Source organism: Scylla paramamosain, chromosome 3 (genome assembly GCF_035594125.1).
Source record: "Scylla paramamosain isolate STU-SP2022 chromosome 3, ASM3559412v1, whole genome shotgun sequence".
Lineage (NCBI taxonomy): Eukaryota > Metazoa > Arthropoda > Malacostraca > Decapoda > Portunidae > Scylla > Scylla paramamosain.
In genome coordinates this window covers 31443022-31460521 of record NC_087153.1, presented here as the reverse complement: position 1 = coordinate 31460521, position 17500 = coordinate 31443022, and the positions used below count along the sequence as shown (strand labels likewise).

General features: G+C 34.1%; 2 protein-coding genes across 4 annotated transcripts in view; both read left to right on the top strand.

The window, feature by feature from the left end:
* LOC135093709 (torsin-1A-like) overlaps positions 1 to 4790 on the top strand; it is a 50088-nt gene extending 45298 nt beyond the window's left edge. For both annotated transcript variants that reach the window (XM_063993240.1, XM_063993247.1), the window contains exon 7: positions 1 to 4790. This exon is cut by the window's left edge. The gene's annotated coding sequence lies outside the window, so the exon portion shown is untranslated.
* Positions 4791 to 6319: 1529 nt separating this feature from the next.
* On the top strand, positions 6320 to 13910 carry LOC135093696 (migration and invasion enhancer 1-like). Of its 2 annotated transcripts, XM_063993218.1 has the most exons (4): positions 6351 to 6535; positions 8652 to 8749; positions 11638 to 11806; positions 13353 to 13910. In XM_063993218.1, the coding sequence occupies exons 1-3, from the start codon at positions 6510 to 6512 to the stop codon at positions 11799 to 11801; spliced, it is 288 nt and encodes a 95-aa protein (XP_063849288.1). In that variant the 5' UTR covers positions 6351 to 6509; the 3' UTR covers positions 11802 to 11806; positions 13353 to 13910. The 2 variants fall into 2 exon arrangements, with proteins under 2 accessions (XP_063849280.1, XP_063849288.1); XM_063993210.1 differs by lacking the exon at positions 11638 to 11806 and having other exon boundaries at positions 6320 to 6535.
* Positions 13911 to 17500: the final 3590 nt, after the last annotated feature.

The window sequence follows — 17500 nt, the reverse complement described above, 5'->3', positions numbered from 1 at the left end:
AAGGTAAATGTGATCCCATTAAAAGTCTCGATGTAAACAAACAGTTTTTGGCGCTCAAGAGTAATCCCAAGCCACCTGTGGCTCTCTCAAAGACCCCCAACGCCATCACTACTGCATAACTGCATTTTTCCAGTAGCTTTTCCCAGCAGTAAGATGTCTAAGTGTTATGATCACCTTCATTTTGGTAGTAAGTGGGTTGCTCCTCTCTGTGTTCCTCTGTAAGGCTTCCCTCACTAGATCAGTCTGAACAGTATCTTCTGATGAGTTCTGTATCACTAAGTTCATTCAATACATCTTTTCTGGATAAATAACTTGTGAGCTGGAGATGTTGTGGGAGCATCTTGGCTGTGGGAGCATCTGTCATAAGCCACTAAGACGTCATAGACTGGTGTCTGAGAATGGATTAATCCATTTTACATTGACTCCTATAGGGAAAATAGTTTCAGGTTTCGAACATTTCAGATTATGAACAGCATTCAGGAACAAATTAAGTTTGAGAGAGAACTGAGGTTCCACTATATATACACTGTCAATAAATGCCAATCTTGTGTCACAGCAGCACACACTACTCAGTGCATTTTACTTAAAGCCTTTCACCAAGCATAGAAAATGGGCTGGGACATTTGACTTATTGGCATCTTGAGTGCATCTCTCCTCACTCACACCCATAGCAACAATGACCAGTATTAATTACCAGTGTCAGTATTCACTGTGTTTTTAGTGATGAGTAACTAGCTTTTTCCTTGGGTTGGAATGCATTTTGTTCTGTTCATTTTGTGGTGTTTGCAGTGATGAGTATGAGGCAGACAAGTCGTGGTGATACCATTCACTCATAGACCTTCACATGTCAAGCTTGAACAGTGTTGATGTAGCAAAACGTGATTTGTTCATATTCATCATCATTGTTCAACAGTATATCAAAACAAAAATTGTAGTCCTTCAATGAAATCAACCATAACATTGGAAGACCATGGATGCCCTAAAAATCATCAGTAATGAGGACCATGCCAACAGTAATCATTTGTCTGACTGAAGGGCCATGGAAATTTTGCCCATTGAGGTCACTCATATTAAAAGACCATCAAATCAACCTTATTCATATGTTATATAGGTCAAGTATCTTTCTTATATTTAACTGAACACCAGATATATTTTCCCTTCAGAATTAAGATGAAAACATTTAATTTTAAAGAATAATTCTTGGAGAATGTAATATTACTGGATAGGTAGGATCACTGTATTTTTATTATTATTGTGACAGCCTTATAGTCACCTCACCCAATCACGCTGTTTCACTATAACAAATTTAGTTAGTGCAGTAAGATCTTGCATCTAAAAGAGTAATAGGTAACATAAAAAAAGTGCAGTCATTAAATGTGAATACATAAAATTTATATCAGTCTATACAAGGTGCCCCATGAGTTAAGGTACATACTTCAGGATTATGATAGTTCAGGTAATCCAAAGTTGAAAATGCTCTATACACTTAAGCTGTGTTTTGCCTTATTTTATGAGAAATTAACCTGTAAGTTGTGTGTTGCAGGAGCTGCTCACTTGAGTGGGCCTCCACCTCTCTCCCTCCCTTCCTCCTTGGCTCACTATATACTCGAGTGGCACCACACAGCATAAAATTGCCATTTTTGGTGTACAATGTACACAGTCAAATCCTTATAGGAAACAGGTAGCAAATGAAAGATTAAATTTTTGTGTGTGTCAGTGAAGAAAATGTAAAGGTAACACAGCTATGCAGTGGTTATTAATGCTACTTTTTAAAACATATATGGCAACTCACATCTTGACGAAGTGACAGGTCTCATCCATCAATCACCTGATTGCCAAAGTGGATCTTTTTGCTCTTGTCATTCCTTATCTGCTCAGCAGTTTTCTCAAAGCAGTGACTCAGCTTCTCTCTGGAATGTGATTTCTTCTTGTACACCAAGGATTTCATATGTCCTCAGAGGAAGAAATCCATTGGTGTTAGGTCAGGGGATCCTGCTGGCCATTCCTGTGAGCCTCCACAACCTATTCACTGATCAGGAAACTGATCTTAAGTGAGTGATTCCCAAAACACACAACTTATGTGTTAATTTTTCACAAAATAAAGCAAAATACAGCATATGTGTTTAGAGTATTTTTGACTTAGAATTACTTGAACTATCATATCCTGAAGTATGTACTTTAACTCGTGGGACACCCTGTATGTCCTTAAACACTGTGCTTCCTCTGACAACATGTCCCATGTGTGGGTGGTCACAGCTGAAGTGCCTCTACCTCTTTCTGTTTGAACATGTACATGAACATGTTGATTGTTCAAGCACTCAGCTTCTACTTCACATATGTACTTCCTTATTTTCTTTTTCCATCTTTCAAGTAACCTTTCTTATCTATTAGATCTTCAATTTCTTCAGTTATCCAGTGGTAACTGTATTTTTCATTCATTCTCCTAACACAAGTTTCACTGAATTCCTGGTTTAGGGTCTGTAGCAAAGGTAATACCTTTCCCACTCACAGAGACTGATGTGCTGGCTGATTTGTACTGTGCACCATTTTTACTTTCTAATGGGATTAGTGGTCCTGTAGTGTTGTTGAGATGTGAAGGCAAGAGATGTAGGATCCTACTTTGTGTCTAATTCATTGAACTCAAGTTAGTTACATGAATATTGCAATTTAATTGGCTAGTAAGTTACTTTAATAATCTTGAAATAATTTAAGGTATCTTATTTAGCTCTATTATTGTTGCCATGTGATTGGCCTGTAAGTGTAATTCATTATGCTTATAACTTGTATCAAGTTCATATTAATATTTCATCTTCCCTTCTTCTATCTTATTTTTGTCCAATTTGAATTTTGTATGTCCCCATTGGTTATAAGATTTTTTCCAAGCTAACATTTAACACCAACACAATATTTCCCTTGGATAGTATTGAAGCAGAATTGTGTTGTGAATGTAAGATGTAAGTTCAGGAAAAATCACATTTAAATGTGATTATCATCCTATAAATAGGGATAATGATTAGAATACAAAAAGGATAAGGAATTCTGTGGTTAAGATTATCATAGGAAAACAAGTGAAAGCAGGAATATTGTTCTAAAAACATAAGATGTTTTGAGAAGGATGAGGACATGGTATGTAAATGAAGGGGTATGATATAATTCAAATGAAGATGGAGAGAGAGAGAGAGAGAGAGAGAGAGAGAGAGAGAGAGAGAGCGCTAGCTGGGTGACTGAACCCTTCACAGGATACTCATTATGTACAGCGTCTATCAGATCCCAAAGGTCATCTTTGTGCAAGAAGAGTTTAATATAACTTTACCATCCTAACATTATTCAAAGGTACTACCATTATGCAAAAGTTTAGAAGGGCATGGAGATGTTAGTAATTTAAGAGATTGCATAAATCAGACAACAGCATTCAATTTATTAGTTAAGAAATGTAAGACAAATATCAAAAGTGTATTCAGCCAATATATCTTAAAAAAGCGTTATACATTGTTTAAAGTAAAGACTTTTAAAAATATCCTTGGAGTAGAAGTCTGGTGAGACTTGCTTTCAAATGTGTTAAAAAATCATAGTAAGAATTTGCCTATCCTTGAAAGCAAGTGTCACTTTTGCTTTTAAAGCTAGAACTTATTCCAAAATAGACAAGTAGAACATTTGATGTGTCATAAGCAATAAAGTCAATAAAGGTTTACAAGACTGAGAAGGAAGGTGACATCATCTCAGAGTATTTATGAAGCAATAAATCAGCCTAAATGGAAATGAATTTTTTTTTTTTATTATTATTTTTATTTATTTTTTTTTATATTATATGGTAAGTCACTTGCTTGACAGATGAAGGGTCAGAATAGTGCTATTCAAAAGGCTACTACATTTCTCTTGGCAGGGTCTCATGGTGTGGAAGGTGTTTTGTGTTGAAAGGAGTTAAATAATTTCATATTAGTGCCACAGAAGTAGTTAAGATAGGAGAGTATAAGAATACAAGTTCTGAGATGGAATCAGGCATGAAGTAAGGATGTATTATATCCTTCTTGTTGTTTGATATAGAAAGAAATTCATATTAGCATCCTACTTATTTCCTGTTTATTTGTGTTTTTACTTTTTGTTTGTTTATTTATTTATTTATTTATTTATTTATTTATTTATTTATTTATTTATTTATTATTATTATTATTATTATTATTATTATTATTATTATTATTATTATTATTATTATTATTATTATTATTATTATTATATTTATTTTATTTATTTATTTATTTTCTTAATATCAGTGTCAAAGTGCATTGTAAGAAAAAAATGTTGTCTTTTATATGAATTCTTATTTATATTTTTACACAAATTACTGATGTTCTTTTATGTAGCATTTATAATGCATTTATGCAGTTGGAAGTCCACTGCATCATAGAAAGATCATCCTTGGTCCTCAGGGCCATACAAGGGCATAATCTAAATATGACTGAATCTAATAGAACATCCCAAGTTGTGACTTTTTACACCTCAAGTAACCATGCACCAGTATGAGATAAATCACTTGTCTAGTCATTGGTGTATTTATAATCTTGAAGATTAATCAGGAAATATGTGGATTTTGTAAATTTGATTGAGTTCACTGTAGTTCTAGCAGAAACTCACATGATCATGTATTAATGTCAATATTGTTTAGGCATGCCAAAGAATATTTTCAATTGTGTTAGAATTTTGTGTGAATGCTGAAAAAAAAAGTAACATAAGGTGAAGAAATCTGTGTGAACCATGTAAATTTGAAATGTACAGTGCATACAGTAATATAATATTTGTATTTTTAACCTAATATATGTCAAGATCACTGGCTTTAGTCATGAAAGGAAGTAGTGTGTCCATAGTCCATGGAAGTAAGTAAAGGATTAAAGAACAGTATTCATTTGACACTGTTAAATGTGTGGATCAGGGAATCTTCAATATAATTTGAATGGAGATGATAAGTGGAAGTAGATAGGTATATTTCATACAGGGACTACCATGTGTAGGCCTGATGGCCTCTTGCAGCTTCCCTTATTTTCTTATTTTCTATGATATGGAATAGGGTGTGACAGTCAAGAGCATATGCCATGCAGAACCGTTATATGAGAGAAGCATGTGCCTGAGAGCATTAGAAGTGTATATGAAATATACAACATGGTTATCTATATACAGGTATTATGGAGTGGTGTGGGTTGGTGGAATGGATCATAAAAAAATAAACCAAAGAGAAAATGTGAATATGAGTGAAACTGTGATGCTCAGCTTTGGTGCATCATGAAGGAATTAATCCAAAGGTGGGATAAATTTGCCATGAGAGGTGTCTTCACTCAAGATTAGACCCACATCATGGTAGCATTTTTTTTTTTTTCTCCTTCTCTCTCCAGTCTGGCCATTCAGGGACTGCCATGTGTAGACCTTGTAGATTCCCTTATTTTCTCATGTTCATAACTAATCACCAAGGCCCAAGTGATTCTTATTTGGCCTTCATTGTCCTGGCACTGTAAAGTTACGATTCTTTTAATAGAGAAAGAACGCTTAAAACATAGAAGGATAGGGTAAAGGATTACATGTTTGAGAGGCATTAATAAAAGAGAAAGGCCTGAGTAAGTAAGGCAGTAGCCAGGTGGTTTTGAGGAATTTCTGATTGTTAAGGCATAATATAAAATTTTCTCTGGTATCTATGAAATCTAAGCAATTTTAAGGAAGATCTGTTTTGTGACCTGTAATTTATGGTAATATATTAAAGATGGAAAAGAAATAGTTTCATGAAGTAATTTTGCTTAATTAATCTTGTGAAACGTCTAATATTTCACCTCACTTAGTCAACTCCATCACAGCATGTCAACTCTAATACCTCAATTCCATACTAGACCAACACCTCATGTCAAATTCAACTCCATCTCAAAACCTCATGCAAACTCTAACACCATATGTCAACTTCACTACCTCATATTGATTCCACCACAAGCACTTCAATTCCAGCTCATGATGTCAACACTTTATATCACCTTTAGCACTACCTTGACTAAAACATCTATTTGTCAATATCAAGCTAGCTATGACATTTCATCATCGACACCATGTCACCTCCATGATAACACTTCATTTATTTGTGAGAGGTCCTATTATAGTTGAGCCTCAGGAGGATAGGAGAAATGTATAGATTATTTTGGCTTAAATAGTGAAAGAAAAGGAAGATAGAAAATCATGCAGCGTTGAGCTACAGGTGGCTTATAATCACTCCTGAACTAGACCTTTGTATCAAGAGAGTTTCCCTGTTAACTCCATCCGTTCTCTGTATTCACTAAGTAGTCGCCGTCTGATGGCAGCACTATCGGTGCAGCTAAACATCACAGTAGTCAGTCATTTCAACTCGTGATTCCTCGCAGCCGCCACTCTGGAGTCGACAGTCGCCACTCGCCAGTAAGGTGTTGGCAGCTGGCGTGGAAGGAACACAACAAGTTCGTTTCCGAAGTCTTACTTAACTACCAGTTCGTGGACAGATCACCATGGTGAAGGTGACGGTAGAGTATTGGTAGGTTCATCAATAATTTGCTACACGTACTTACGAGCTTTCAACCGATATTTGTGAAACCTTTTTTGGCCCTTTCACCTCAGGAGAATGTGGGTCTGCTGCCTCTTGGCCATGCCTGCATACATTCCTTTCCTCCCACTTCCTGTGCACTGGGTGGACTTATTATATACGTACAGTGTTCATTCCGCAGTAGATGATCTTTATCTGGTAGGAGGACTTGATTCTGTTTAATTATATGGGGTGATGGTGTTGCAGTATATATATATATATATATATATATATATATATATATATATATATATATATATATATATATATATATATATATAGTGAACTTTGCAGGGTATAAAATCTTGTACTGTGTAATTATTCGTAGTTGCCTCATGAAAGGTATGTAGTTGCTTCATTTACTGAACCTGACCATTTTCTCCGGCGTCTTTTTATACTTTGAAATTATTATTATTATTTTTATTTTTCATTTTATTTTATTTTATTTTTAATGGCACTCATTGCTATAATGAGTTGTGTGCGGCGCACCCATCCTTATAACACCTTTTGTCGTGTTGAATTAATGTGTCCATAATGTATTATACGTATCATTTTCGCAGGGTGTATAACCTGGCTGCCCAGTAGAACATTCAGGTGATAGCGAAACTATAATATTATTTGGTTTTATTGGCAGGTGCATTCTTAAATTACCATATCCGCAGGAGAGGACAGCAAAGATCAAGCTGCCCTGTCACTACACAACCACTTCAGTTGACTAGTTCGTTAGGATTTTACACTGTTTATAACAATTGTACAGTAGTTTCAGATGTGCACATAAAATTATAAAATAAATGAAAAAAAGGTGGCGAAGAGGAGTTTTAGTGATACAAAGGAATACAACTGCAGAAACTCATCTTGGGAATGACTAGGCAGTTTTGAGGAGGGGGTTAATACACAGCGAATCATTATTAACTGCTGGACATGCCTGCCTGCTGCCTGATTACTAAATGTACTCAGCAGTTTACAAACAGTAATTGTTACTGGCAATACAAAAAAAAAAAGTTCGTAGAATCAATCAGTAATTTTCACAAGAGAGGAGATTCCTGGAAGAGATATGTAGCCTGGGATTCTTGCTTTTGTCTTGTCTTTTTGGGCGTTTTTTTTTTTTTTTTTTTTTTTAATGAAATGCATGACTTGAAAGTGGGAGTCAGCAGGCTGTTGGCAATATGGGGAGCTGTATAGCCAAGTGATCCACACTTTACCTGTTAGACAGTAGACCTTTGTGTATAATGTTTAGATTATGAACAGGATGTCTAAGCTTAGTAATAATAATATATATATATATATATATATATATATATATATATATATATATATATATATATATATATATATATATATATATATATATATATATATATATATATATTAATGGAAAGTATATTCAAATGTTCCTACTTAATGCGCAGGTTAGGATTTTATTCAGAAAACTGCCTCTTAAGTGGACGATACAGCAATAGGTTACAGAGAAATAACATATCAAATGCTACATGGAATATCAGAGAGAGAGAGAGAGAGAGAGAGAGAGAGAGAGAGAGAGAGAGAGAGAGGTAAACATATAGGACTGGAAAGTTTGTGAATGAAGCACAATTATGTCAGACAGCCTATCAGTGTTCATTATTTTTTTTATAGTTTTTTTTTTTAGTCAACTGATAAATTAAATGTGCATGCAGGTTTTCTTTGCTTAAACAAGGTACTGGAGGTTTAGGGTTGTTCTTAAGAGGGCCCCTAATTTTTTCACAGATTTTGCATATCCATGGGAATTCCTGTTACCTAACCCTCATGGATAACAAGGGATTCATTTGAAAATATTGTTATATCTCTATATCTCTTACTACTATTATAATAAATATTGCACCTCTGAACATAACTGCATGAATTATATATACTAATATGTAGAACATTTAGCTATAACCCTTTCTAAAGTCTCTCTCTAGCAGTACCACATGAATGCATTGTTGTGGTGGATCAATCTCTCTCTCTCTCTCTCTCTCTCTCTGAAGAGTACATACATATAAAGTCAGGACATTGTGTACAGAAACATTAACATTGTCATTTCTTCCTCCAGTGGGGGATGAGGGTACCGACCCCGCTATGAGGAGCTGGCCAGGGTCATCAAAGCCAAGGTTCCTCAGGCGGAGGTCACTGGCTTCGTTGGTCGCTCAAGTAAGTGGCTGCTGGTTGTTGTAGAGATTGCCATGAACATTATCTTTGCCTTTCTGTTATATAACATTAATATTATCACCTAGAAAATGTCATTGTGTTTCTGTGTGTGTGTGTGTGTGTGTGTGTGTGTGTGTGTGTGTGCACACCCATGCACATCTTCAAACTAGGCTTTTAAGAGAGTATTCTAACTATTTATGGTGCAACTATAGTAACAAATTAATGTTGTGGACATTTGTCCCTATGTAGGAAAGTCATTTGTTATGAAAACTCCTGTATTTGTGTCAAGTTAAGACACGGCTTTGATTCTTGTTTATAATAACACTGATTTGTCTTGCCCCACTTACTATTTATTTTTTTTTCTCTAATGTATGTATGCTCATCAAAACACTCTTATTTGTTGCTGAAAACCACTTCTGCTATATGTTATTTACAAATGATGGCCCTGCAATTCCTATGTGAGTGTTACATGTATATGGGACTGGTGTTAGTGTTTTTGACTCCTGTGTGTTGGGGTCTTTACCATATTTCATAACAAGCAAACTACATTACATTGTATTGTATCTTATAGGTTACACTGATTATTGTGTGCTCACATGATCTAAGTTATGGGCATCAGTTAAGTTTCACTGTTTTTAAAAGAGAAAATAATGAAGAATGCACTTTGCGTAGGTAATTTGAAGAAAAATCATCATCTCGACATTTTTCCAGTACAGTCTGATATTCATAAACTATTTATTAAGTGGATGGAATAAATGAGAATGGAAAGTACTTTGAGACAATTTGCATAAAGAGGGAGCTTTTCCTGATGGTTGCTCTTCCAGAACAAAATGATTCACAGACATGCATGGACATAGGGGACAGTATGAAAAAAATAGAATACAGTATATAGCAGTGTATGGATGGAAGAGAAAGAAAAAAGTCAAGGATGTGAAGGTTCAGGGAGGAATGTTTGGTGATCAGCACAATATGACATGAATGGCTTGTGGGATGTATAATTGTTTCCTTCCACACACAGAATTGGTGGTATACAAAGCCATGTCCAGTTAATTGATATAGACAGACCAGGTGATCCTCTAATGCACTGACTAATAAGTGCTTGAATTGTGATATGAAAAATGTGTTCATTGTAGTATGTCATAGTCCTTCAGATAATAGCTTATCTGTTTATTGTGTTAAGAGTCTATCAGTGAGTGCTGACTGTTACTCAACTAGTGGGTAGTTGCCTGATTTCATGGTGAGGCTAATGAAACTGGAAAAACATTTCTCTTCACTTGCTTGTCATGCAAGCAATTTCTTACTTATTGAATTTGGTGCTGAATTTTACATTTATTTTCCAAGACATTATTATTTTAGACATTACAGATGCAATGTCTAAGCAAGATTCAGGACAATTATAATTAGAGATAACTGTAACACACCTGAGTCATGCAGTACAAGGTTGATTGCTGATTAGACCGTGGATTCTCAACCTTTTTGCAAGCTGGGCACTCCCAAGGCTGGCTGGTTCACTGCAGTTGAGTCCCCCCTCCTCCCTGTGCTACCCACTCAATCCCTCCCTATGCCATCATAAATAGATAAAATCAGATAGATAGATATATAGATAGCCCTTGGTTTGGCTATTATTGTATTGGCCTACATCATTTATTTTCCAAGACATAATTATGTTAAACATTACAGATGCAGTGTCAAAGTAAAATTCAGGACAATTAGAGATAACCTTAGGTGGGCGTTATCGCGATAAATTATTGCGGTAACGATATTGGGTTATTGGTTATCTGATAATTATTTTTTCTATGTTATCAGTTAATCAGTATTGCAGATACTTTTGGTTCCAAACTAGTAATAATTGTTAATTTTAGTTTTTGGAACATGAGCATGTTGAAGTTTTCATTTTTCAAGATCAAATTGACTATTTTACTGAAAACAATATTTTTTCATTAGTGAAGAGACAAGATAATCATTGAATTCAAATTTTCCAAAGATTTTTCTAAGTTTTGTAAGATTAAAATAAAAATAAAGATTTGGATTTATAAATTTGTTTATTTAAAATGTTAATATTGTTACCGCTAGTATCGGAATTTTAGATTTATCAGTTATTGGATGATAAATTTATCAACAGTTATTGATTATTGGTTATTGGTGATAAAGTTATCACTATCAATTTATTAGTTATTGTGAAAATTTTTTTTGTAATTGCACCCATGTATAGAGGTAACTGTAATATATCAATCATGCAGTACAAGGTTGATTATTGATTAGACAATCTAATCTCACACACAAGTAGTCTGAGTTTATTCATTATATTTAAAGAAGTGTTCCTATTGTGTATTCATTATATTTAAAGAAATTTTCCTATTGTGCCTTTAATGAAATTTATTCTTATAATGAATACTCTTTCAACTTGCACTTGTTATAAGCCTTTTTTTTTTTCTTTTTTAATTCTCATATACCATTTTATTTTGTATTTATATTTCTTTCTCTTTATTTTTATTCTTCTTATTTCAAGAGAGCAGTGGTTTTCTGCTTTACTGTTAATTCTTCTCTGTGACTGCAAAGCAAGCTTCTGCTAGGTTCAATCTTCACACATACATATTCACATACATTTATTTCACATCTATTTTTACTATTTTGAGATAGTACTTGTTTACTATGGTGTGATTTTTGCCAAGATGATACTTCTAGCTTTGCCTTCTGTAAATAATCTAAAGTGTATATACGTGTACTATAATTTGTTTCTTCCTTATGGTGAAGGTTTTTTCACAGTGTACTCATTGGGATGGGCTAAGTAATGTAAGACTACTTTGAAATGGAAAACTTAAGGTTTTGTAAAGTTTGTATGAAACTAATTAATGCATATTATTAATATTGCTTTCTAATTTTCACACAAGCTTCTTTTGAAGTTTGTATAAACGACATAGAAGTCCACTCTAAGGTACGGACTATGGCCTTCCCTGACTTTGATGAGTTGGCTGAAATTACCAGTGATGTCGACAAAGGAAATCCCGTCCGGCAGGTTTCTAAGACTGAGTCTGGTGGCTGCCAAATCATGTAGAGCAGGTGACTTGTCTCTTCCGTTAAATTACAATCAGCTCTTTGTCTTTATGAATGTAGCACTCTCCCTATCTCTGACACCTCACTCCTTCCAGGATTTCCCCAGAGGAATATCCTTGGTAAATGACCCTCCATCTCCATGCCCAACCACTTTTCCTTGAATTGTTTATGCATGTAGTATTTAATATAATTATAAAATGAGCATGAAATGGTAAAAATAATAATGTGCATGAAATAGCCGTGAATATTAGAATGCTTACTTTTACTTCCTGCACAGCAAAATGGCTTTTTGCTCAAAATAAATGCTCAGTAAGTATCCTGCAAGTTTTGTGATGGAGTATGAGTTGAACATATGCTAACTCAAACATTACTTGTAGTAATTAACAGCTTTCCTTGCTCTGAGCATATGACTATGATGAATATATCACAATGCTACCACATTTATTATCCCTCCCCATTCCACTGACAACTCTGGCTGCAATCAGATTTGTGTTTTACATTTGTATGTGAGTGGTTGTAACTGTTCCTTCATTGAAAATGTATTGTAAGGAAATAGGTCATTTTAAGAGGGCAGCAATCAGAGGGGGAATAGAAGGATAATCGTCATGAATTAGGGAGCAGATCAAATTAAAGATATCTTGACAACAATGAAAGGATATGCGGATATGGACTGTGTATGTTATGCTGCAAATCGCACACTAGGGTAACCATGGGAATCTGCAGATGTGAAGAGAAAGCGGTGCAGATGGAGAAATAAGGTAAATAGTTTTGTTTGGATGGCCAGGAATAGATGAGTAGAGAAAGTTGAGAGATTCCTTTGCCCTACTGTGGATGTGTAGAGGCTGATGACAGTGATTAATCCACCAGTGGACATTAGCAACCTGTTTGTAATCTTAGGGGAAAAGGTTGATCCACACTGTGGAGGAAGGGTAAAACCAAAATAAATAATTGTGAGGATTACAACATTCAGATTCCTTTAGGGTTTTCATAACTGGTACTTATTGAGACACCAGCCTTTCATCTTCTTAGCATGGCTCTTACACTGTAAGGAATTAGTAGAACACAGAAAGAAGGGAAAAATGACCAAGCAAAATTTGAGTTGAGAACTGGTGCCAAAGTCTGCAGGGATGCATCACATGGGAGCACCATTCTCAATCTTGGACTCCTGTCCTCAACCCTGATGTCCTTCTTTGATGACAACATCCCTAATATTTAGGGGATGATGATGACATGCATTAAAGCAGAAATAAAACTGAGGTTGTATAGAGCAAGGTCTTCACAAAGTACTCTGTATATAATATTTGGATGCATATATCTTTGTTTATAATGCTTTATTATTTTTTTAAGCAGATGGAATGCATGTGTACATATATATAACTATATTGAGTATTGTAAATATTCTTCTTATGATATATTTTTTGTACTATACTTTATGTATTTTTTATGGGCACACAAATAAAAAAAACTTGAGTCCACATTCTTCAAAGCTAGCTGTGATTGTGAATTCAAAGCTTTGTAAAGTTTGTATTAATATTTACCTATCAAATTTCAGGCTCTTTTGAAGTTACCGTGAATGACACCCTCATCTTCTCCAAGCTTGAGCGTAAAGCTTTCCCTGACTTCGACGAGATTGTTGATGCTGTGATTGCTGTTGAAGGTGGTGGAAGTCCAAAAACCATTAAGAGGGTGCAAAAATCAAATTGCAGCATCTTATAAATTCACATGAGATGCTGATTACAGGAATGTACCATTTGGCAAGGAATGTGGTGGGCGATGATGCTTAATGAAGGGAACTGTTTAAACTTAGGACTTTTCTCGGAAAAATGTTAGTATTATTGCTCAGCATATTTTTCCTCTTGGATACATCTTACAAAATTCATGACTAATCATTTTATGAAAAATATTTCCAACACTAATTGTTTTATGAAAAAGATTTCCAACACTAATTTTGATTACCTTTGTCTTTATTGTACCATAAAATAATTTCATTTGAACTGTGTAAGTAACAGGAAAGAATGTAAAGGATGTTATACTACAACATTTTATAACAAAGTTTTTACACCATTTAATGTCATCTTTAACAGAATAAAAATGTCACCATTATCTAAAACACTATCTTACAATTACCTTGGTTTTTCAGAAGTAGGAAAGCTCCACAAATGTCATTTATTTGCTGGAGGAAACACTATTTTCTACTGTGCTGATATAATGAAAGTAACACTAATATCTTCATATTCTTACAAGCTATTATTCATTTATTGTAAAATTTTTTGGTGCCATTATTGCCACACTCTTCCACCTGACTTTTACATTGCAATCATATATTATGAAATTATGCATATATCTTTCAGTTGTTAGGTTTCTTTTTAATGAAGTGAAATTATTATTATGTAATACATCTTTTCCACCATTTTTTCTTGTTTTTATATTAACATTTCTACTATTACATATGATCAAAATTGTTGGTGTTTTGCAAACTTTATCAAATATAAGTGAAAAAAATTAAACAGCAAACATTTAAATGAGGGTTATTTCTAGTACAGAGTTCAAGAAAAGAAGCTTCACAAACATGGAGCCACTGGTTGGCTTGATGAGTGGTGTGGCAGTGGTGCTCCATTTAGCATAAAGAAATTTGCAGTGCATTTTCCAAAATGAGCTTGGCGAGTAATCATGCAAAGTTCAAAGTATGTAGTTGTTTTTGTTCATCATGACACCTATACAAAGTACTACAGGTTCCTTACTCCATAAAATGAAAAGCCATTGCTACTAGTCACCATGAATGCAGCCACATTACTCAACAAAACATCATGCCACCTCTCCTGTCCCAAATTTCAATATGTATTTCTTGCAGAAATCCACTCAAGATACTTTTATGTATTTGCTACAGCATGAATACAGATTGTAAAATGCTCTTCAATTCACAAATGATCACTATTGATGAGGTCAGTCTCCATTTATCTTTTGCAAACTTTATCAAGTGAAAAAAAACTTAAACAACAAAAATTTAAATGTTTAAATTTTAATGTTTAAATTTAAATGCTTAAAATGTTTAAATGTCTCCTCTAACTGACTATCTTCAGCCTCTTTCTCATTGCCGCAATGTTGCATCTCTTGCTATCTTCTACTTTTATTTTCATACTAACTGCTCTTCTGATCTTGCTAACTGCATACATCCCCTCCTGCAGCCTCGCTGCACAAGACTTTCTTCTCTCTCACCACTATTCTGTCCACCTCTCTAATGCAAGAGTTAACCAGTATTCTCAATCATTCATCCCTCTCTCTGGTAAACTCTGGAACTCCCTGCCTGCTTCTGTATTTCCATCTTCCTATGACTTGAACTCTTTCAAGAGGGAGGTTTCAAGACACTTATCCTCCAATTTTTGACTACCACTGTGGACCCTATTTGGGGACTAGCATCTTGGTGTTTTTTTTTTTTTTTTTTTTCCTTAGCTGGCATCCCTTCTACATAAAAAAAATAAAAATAAATAAATAAATAAATAAATAAATAGATAAATAAAATACTGACCACATCTTCCCTTTATTGTGTCACTCAAAGAAAATTTAGTACTTATCATAGGAAGCTCATTGTGGTCTTGTTTAGAAGCTTGAGAGTTGTGCTATATCTTGACATCCTTGAAGACAACAAACACGAAAATTAAATAAAAAATGTTTGTCAAAAGTATTATACTTAATTCAATTAACTATAAATCACTTTGTTAGAGACAAAGCTCTGCTCTATACAGCATTTCATAGAAAATTCAATACTGTGTCTAATGGTACATTTCTACTCTCACTGATACAAACCAGTGGGTTAAATCCTCAGAAAACTGAGTGATTTTTCCAAGTTTTATTTTGTGATTTGTGTGTGCACAGTAGAAATCTGAATTTTACATGCTCATCCCTGTAAACATTGTTGGTCCACAATGCTTATCAAATTTTAGTTTGATAAATGTATTAGTTCACAAGTTGGTATGAGATGTTTGTACATCCACAGTGCAAATTCTGATTTGATATCTTCAGTTAATGTACATATGAAGAGTACATGACACATAGGTACCAGTTTTCACTGGGATTAGTTCAGTTGTTCTTGAAAAACTATATGAGAGACACCCTTCCCATTTTTGCAGGTTACTCATCAATACTTACTGCACCCCATGGATTGGTATTTTATTTATTTTGCTCATTACACAAATTCACCTACCACTTTTCTCTTGACAGGGTTGCATGGTGTGGAAGGTGTTGTGTTGAAAGGAATTAAATGCTTTCATTAGTGCAAGAGAAGTACTTAGGATAGGAGGGTATAAGAATGCAAGTTTTGAGATGGAATCAGGTGTGAAGTAAGGTTGTATTATATCCTTGTTGTTTGATATAGAAAGAAATTCATATTAACATCCAACATTTTTTTTTATTTATTTGTGTTTCACTTTTTTGTTTATTTATTTATCAATTTATTATTATTATTTTCATTATTATTTTTATTATCATCATCATCATAATCATCATTGTCATCATTATTCATTTTTATCTTTAATCCGTATCTTCTCATGAATTAAATATTCTTTTATGTAGCATTTATAACAGGCATTTATGTAGTTGGGAGTCCACTGCATCATAGGAAGATCCTCCTTGGTCTTCAGGGTCATTCATGTGCATAATCTAATTATGATTGAATCTAATAGAAGATCCCAAGTTGTGACTTTTTTTTACATCAAAAGTAACCATAGGGCAGTATGAGATAAATCACCTGTCTAGTCATTGGTGTATTTATCATCTTGAAGATTAATCAAGAAGCATGTGTGGATTTTGTAAATTTGAGTTCACTATAGTTTTAGCAGAAACTCTCAAATGATGATGATCATTCATTTGACAATGAATGTATGGTTCAGAAAATCTTTTATATTGAGTAGAGTGTGGTAGTAAAGAACATGCCATACAGAACACTTATATGAGAGAAGCATGTGTTTGAGAGCATCAGAAATGTATATGATATTTAACAACATGGTCATCTATTTAAATGGAGTGGTTTGAGTTGGTAGAATGGGTCAAAAGAAATAAACTAAAGAGGAAGGGTTAACAGGGTGGATATGAGTGAAACTGTGATGCTCACCTTTGGTGCATCATGAAGGAATTGATCCAAAGGTGGAATAAATTTGCCATGAGAGGTGTCTTCACTCAAGATTGGACCCACATCAGGATTATGGTAGTTTTTTTTATTATTATTTTATTTATTTATTTTATTTATTTATTTATTTATTTATTTATTCTATCAGTCTGGCCATTCAAGGACTGCTATGTGTGGGCCTTGTAGGTTCCTTTATTTTCTCATGTTCATAACTAATCACCAAGGCCCAAGTGATTCTTATTCGGTCTTCACTGTTCTGGCACTGTAAAGTTAAAGATCCTTTTAATAGAGAAAGGACACTTAAAACACTGAAGGATAGGGTAAAGGATTACATGTGTGAGAGGCATTAATAGAAAAGAAAAGCTTGAGTAAGGAAGGATGTAGCCAGGTGGTTTTGTGGAATTTCTGATGGTTAATGGGTTAAGGCATAATAAAAAAAATAAAAAAATAAAAAAACTGAAATTTATGAAATCTAAGCAGTTTTAAAGAAAATCAGTTTTGTGACCTGTAATTTGTGTTAGTGTATTAAAGATGAAAAAAAAGTTTCATGAAGTAATTTTGCTTATTTATCTTATGAA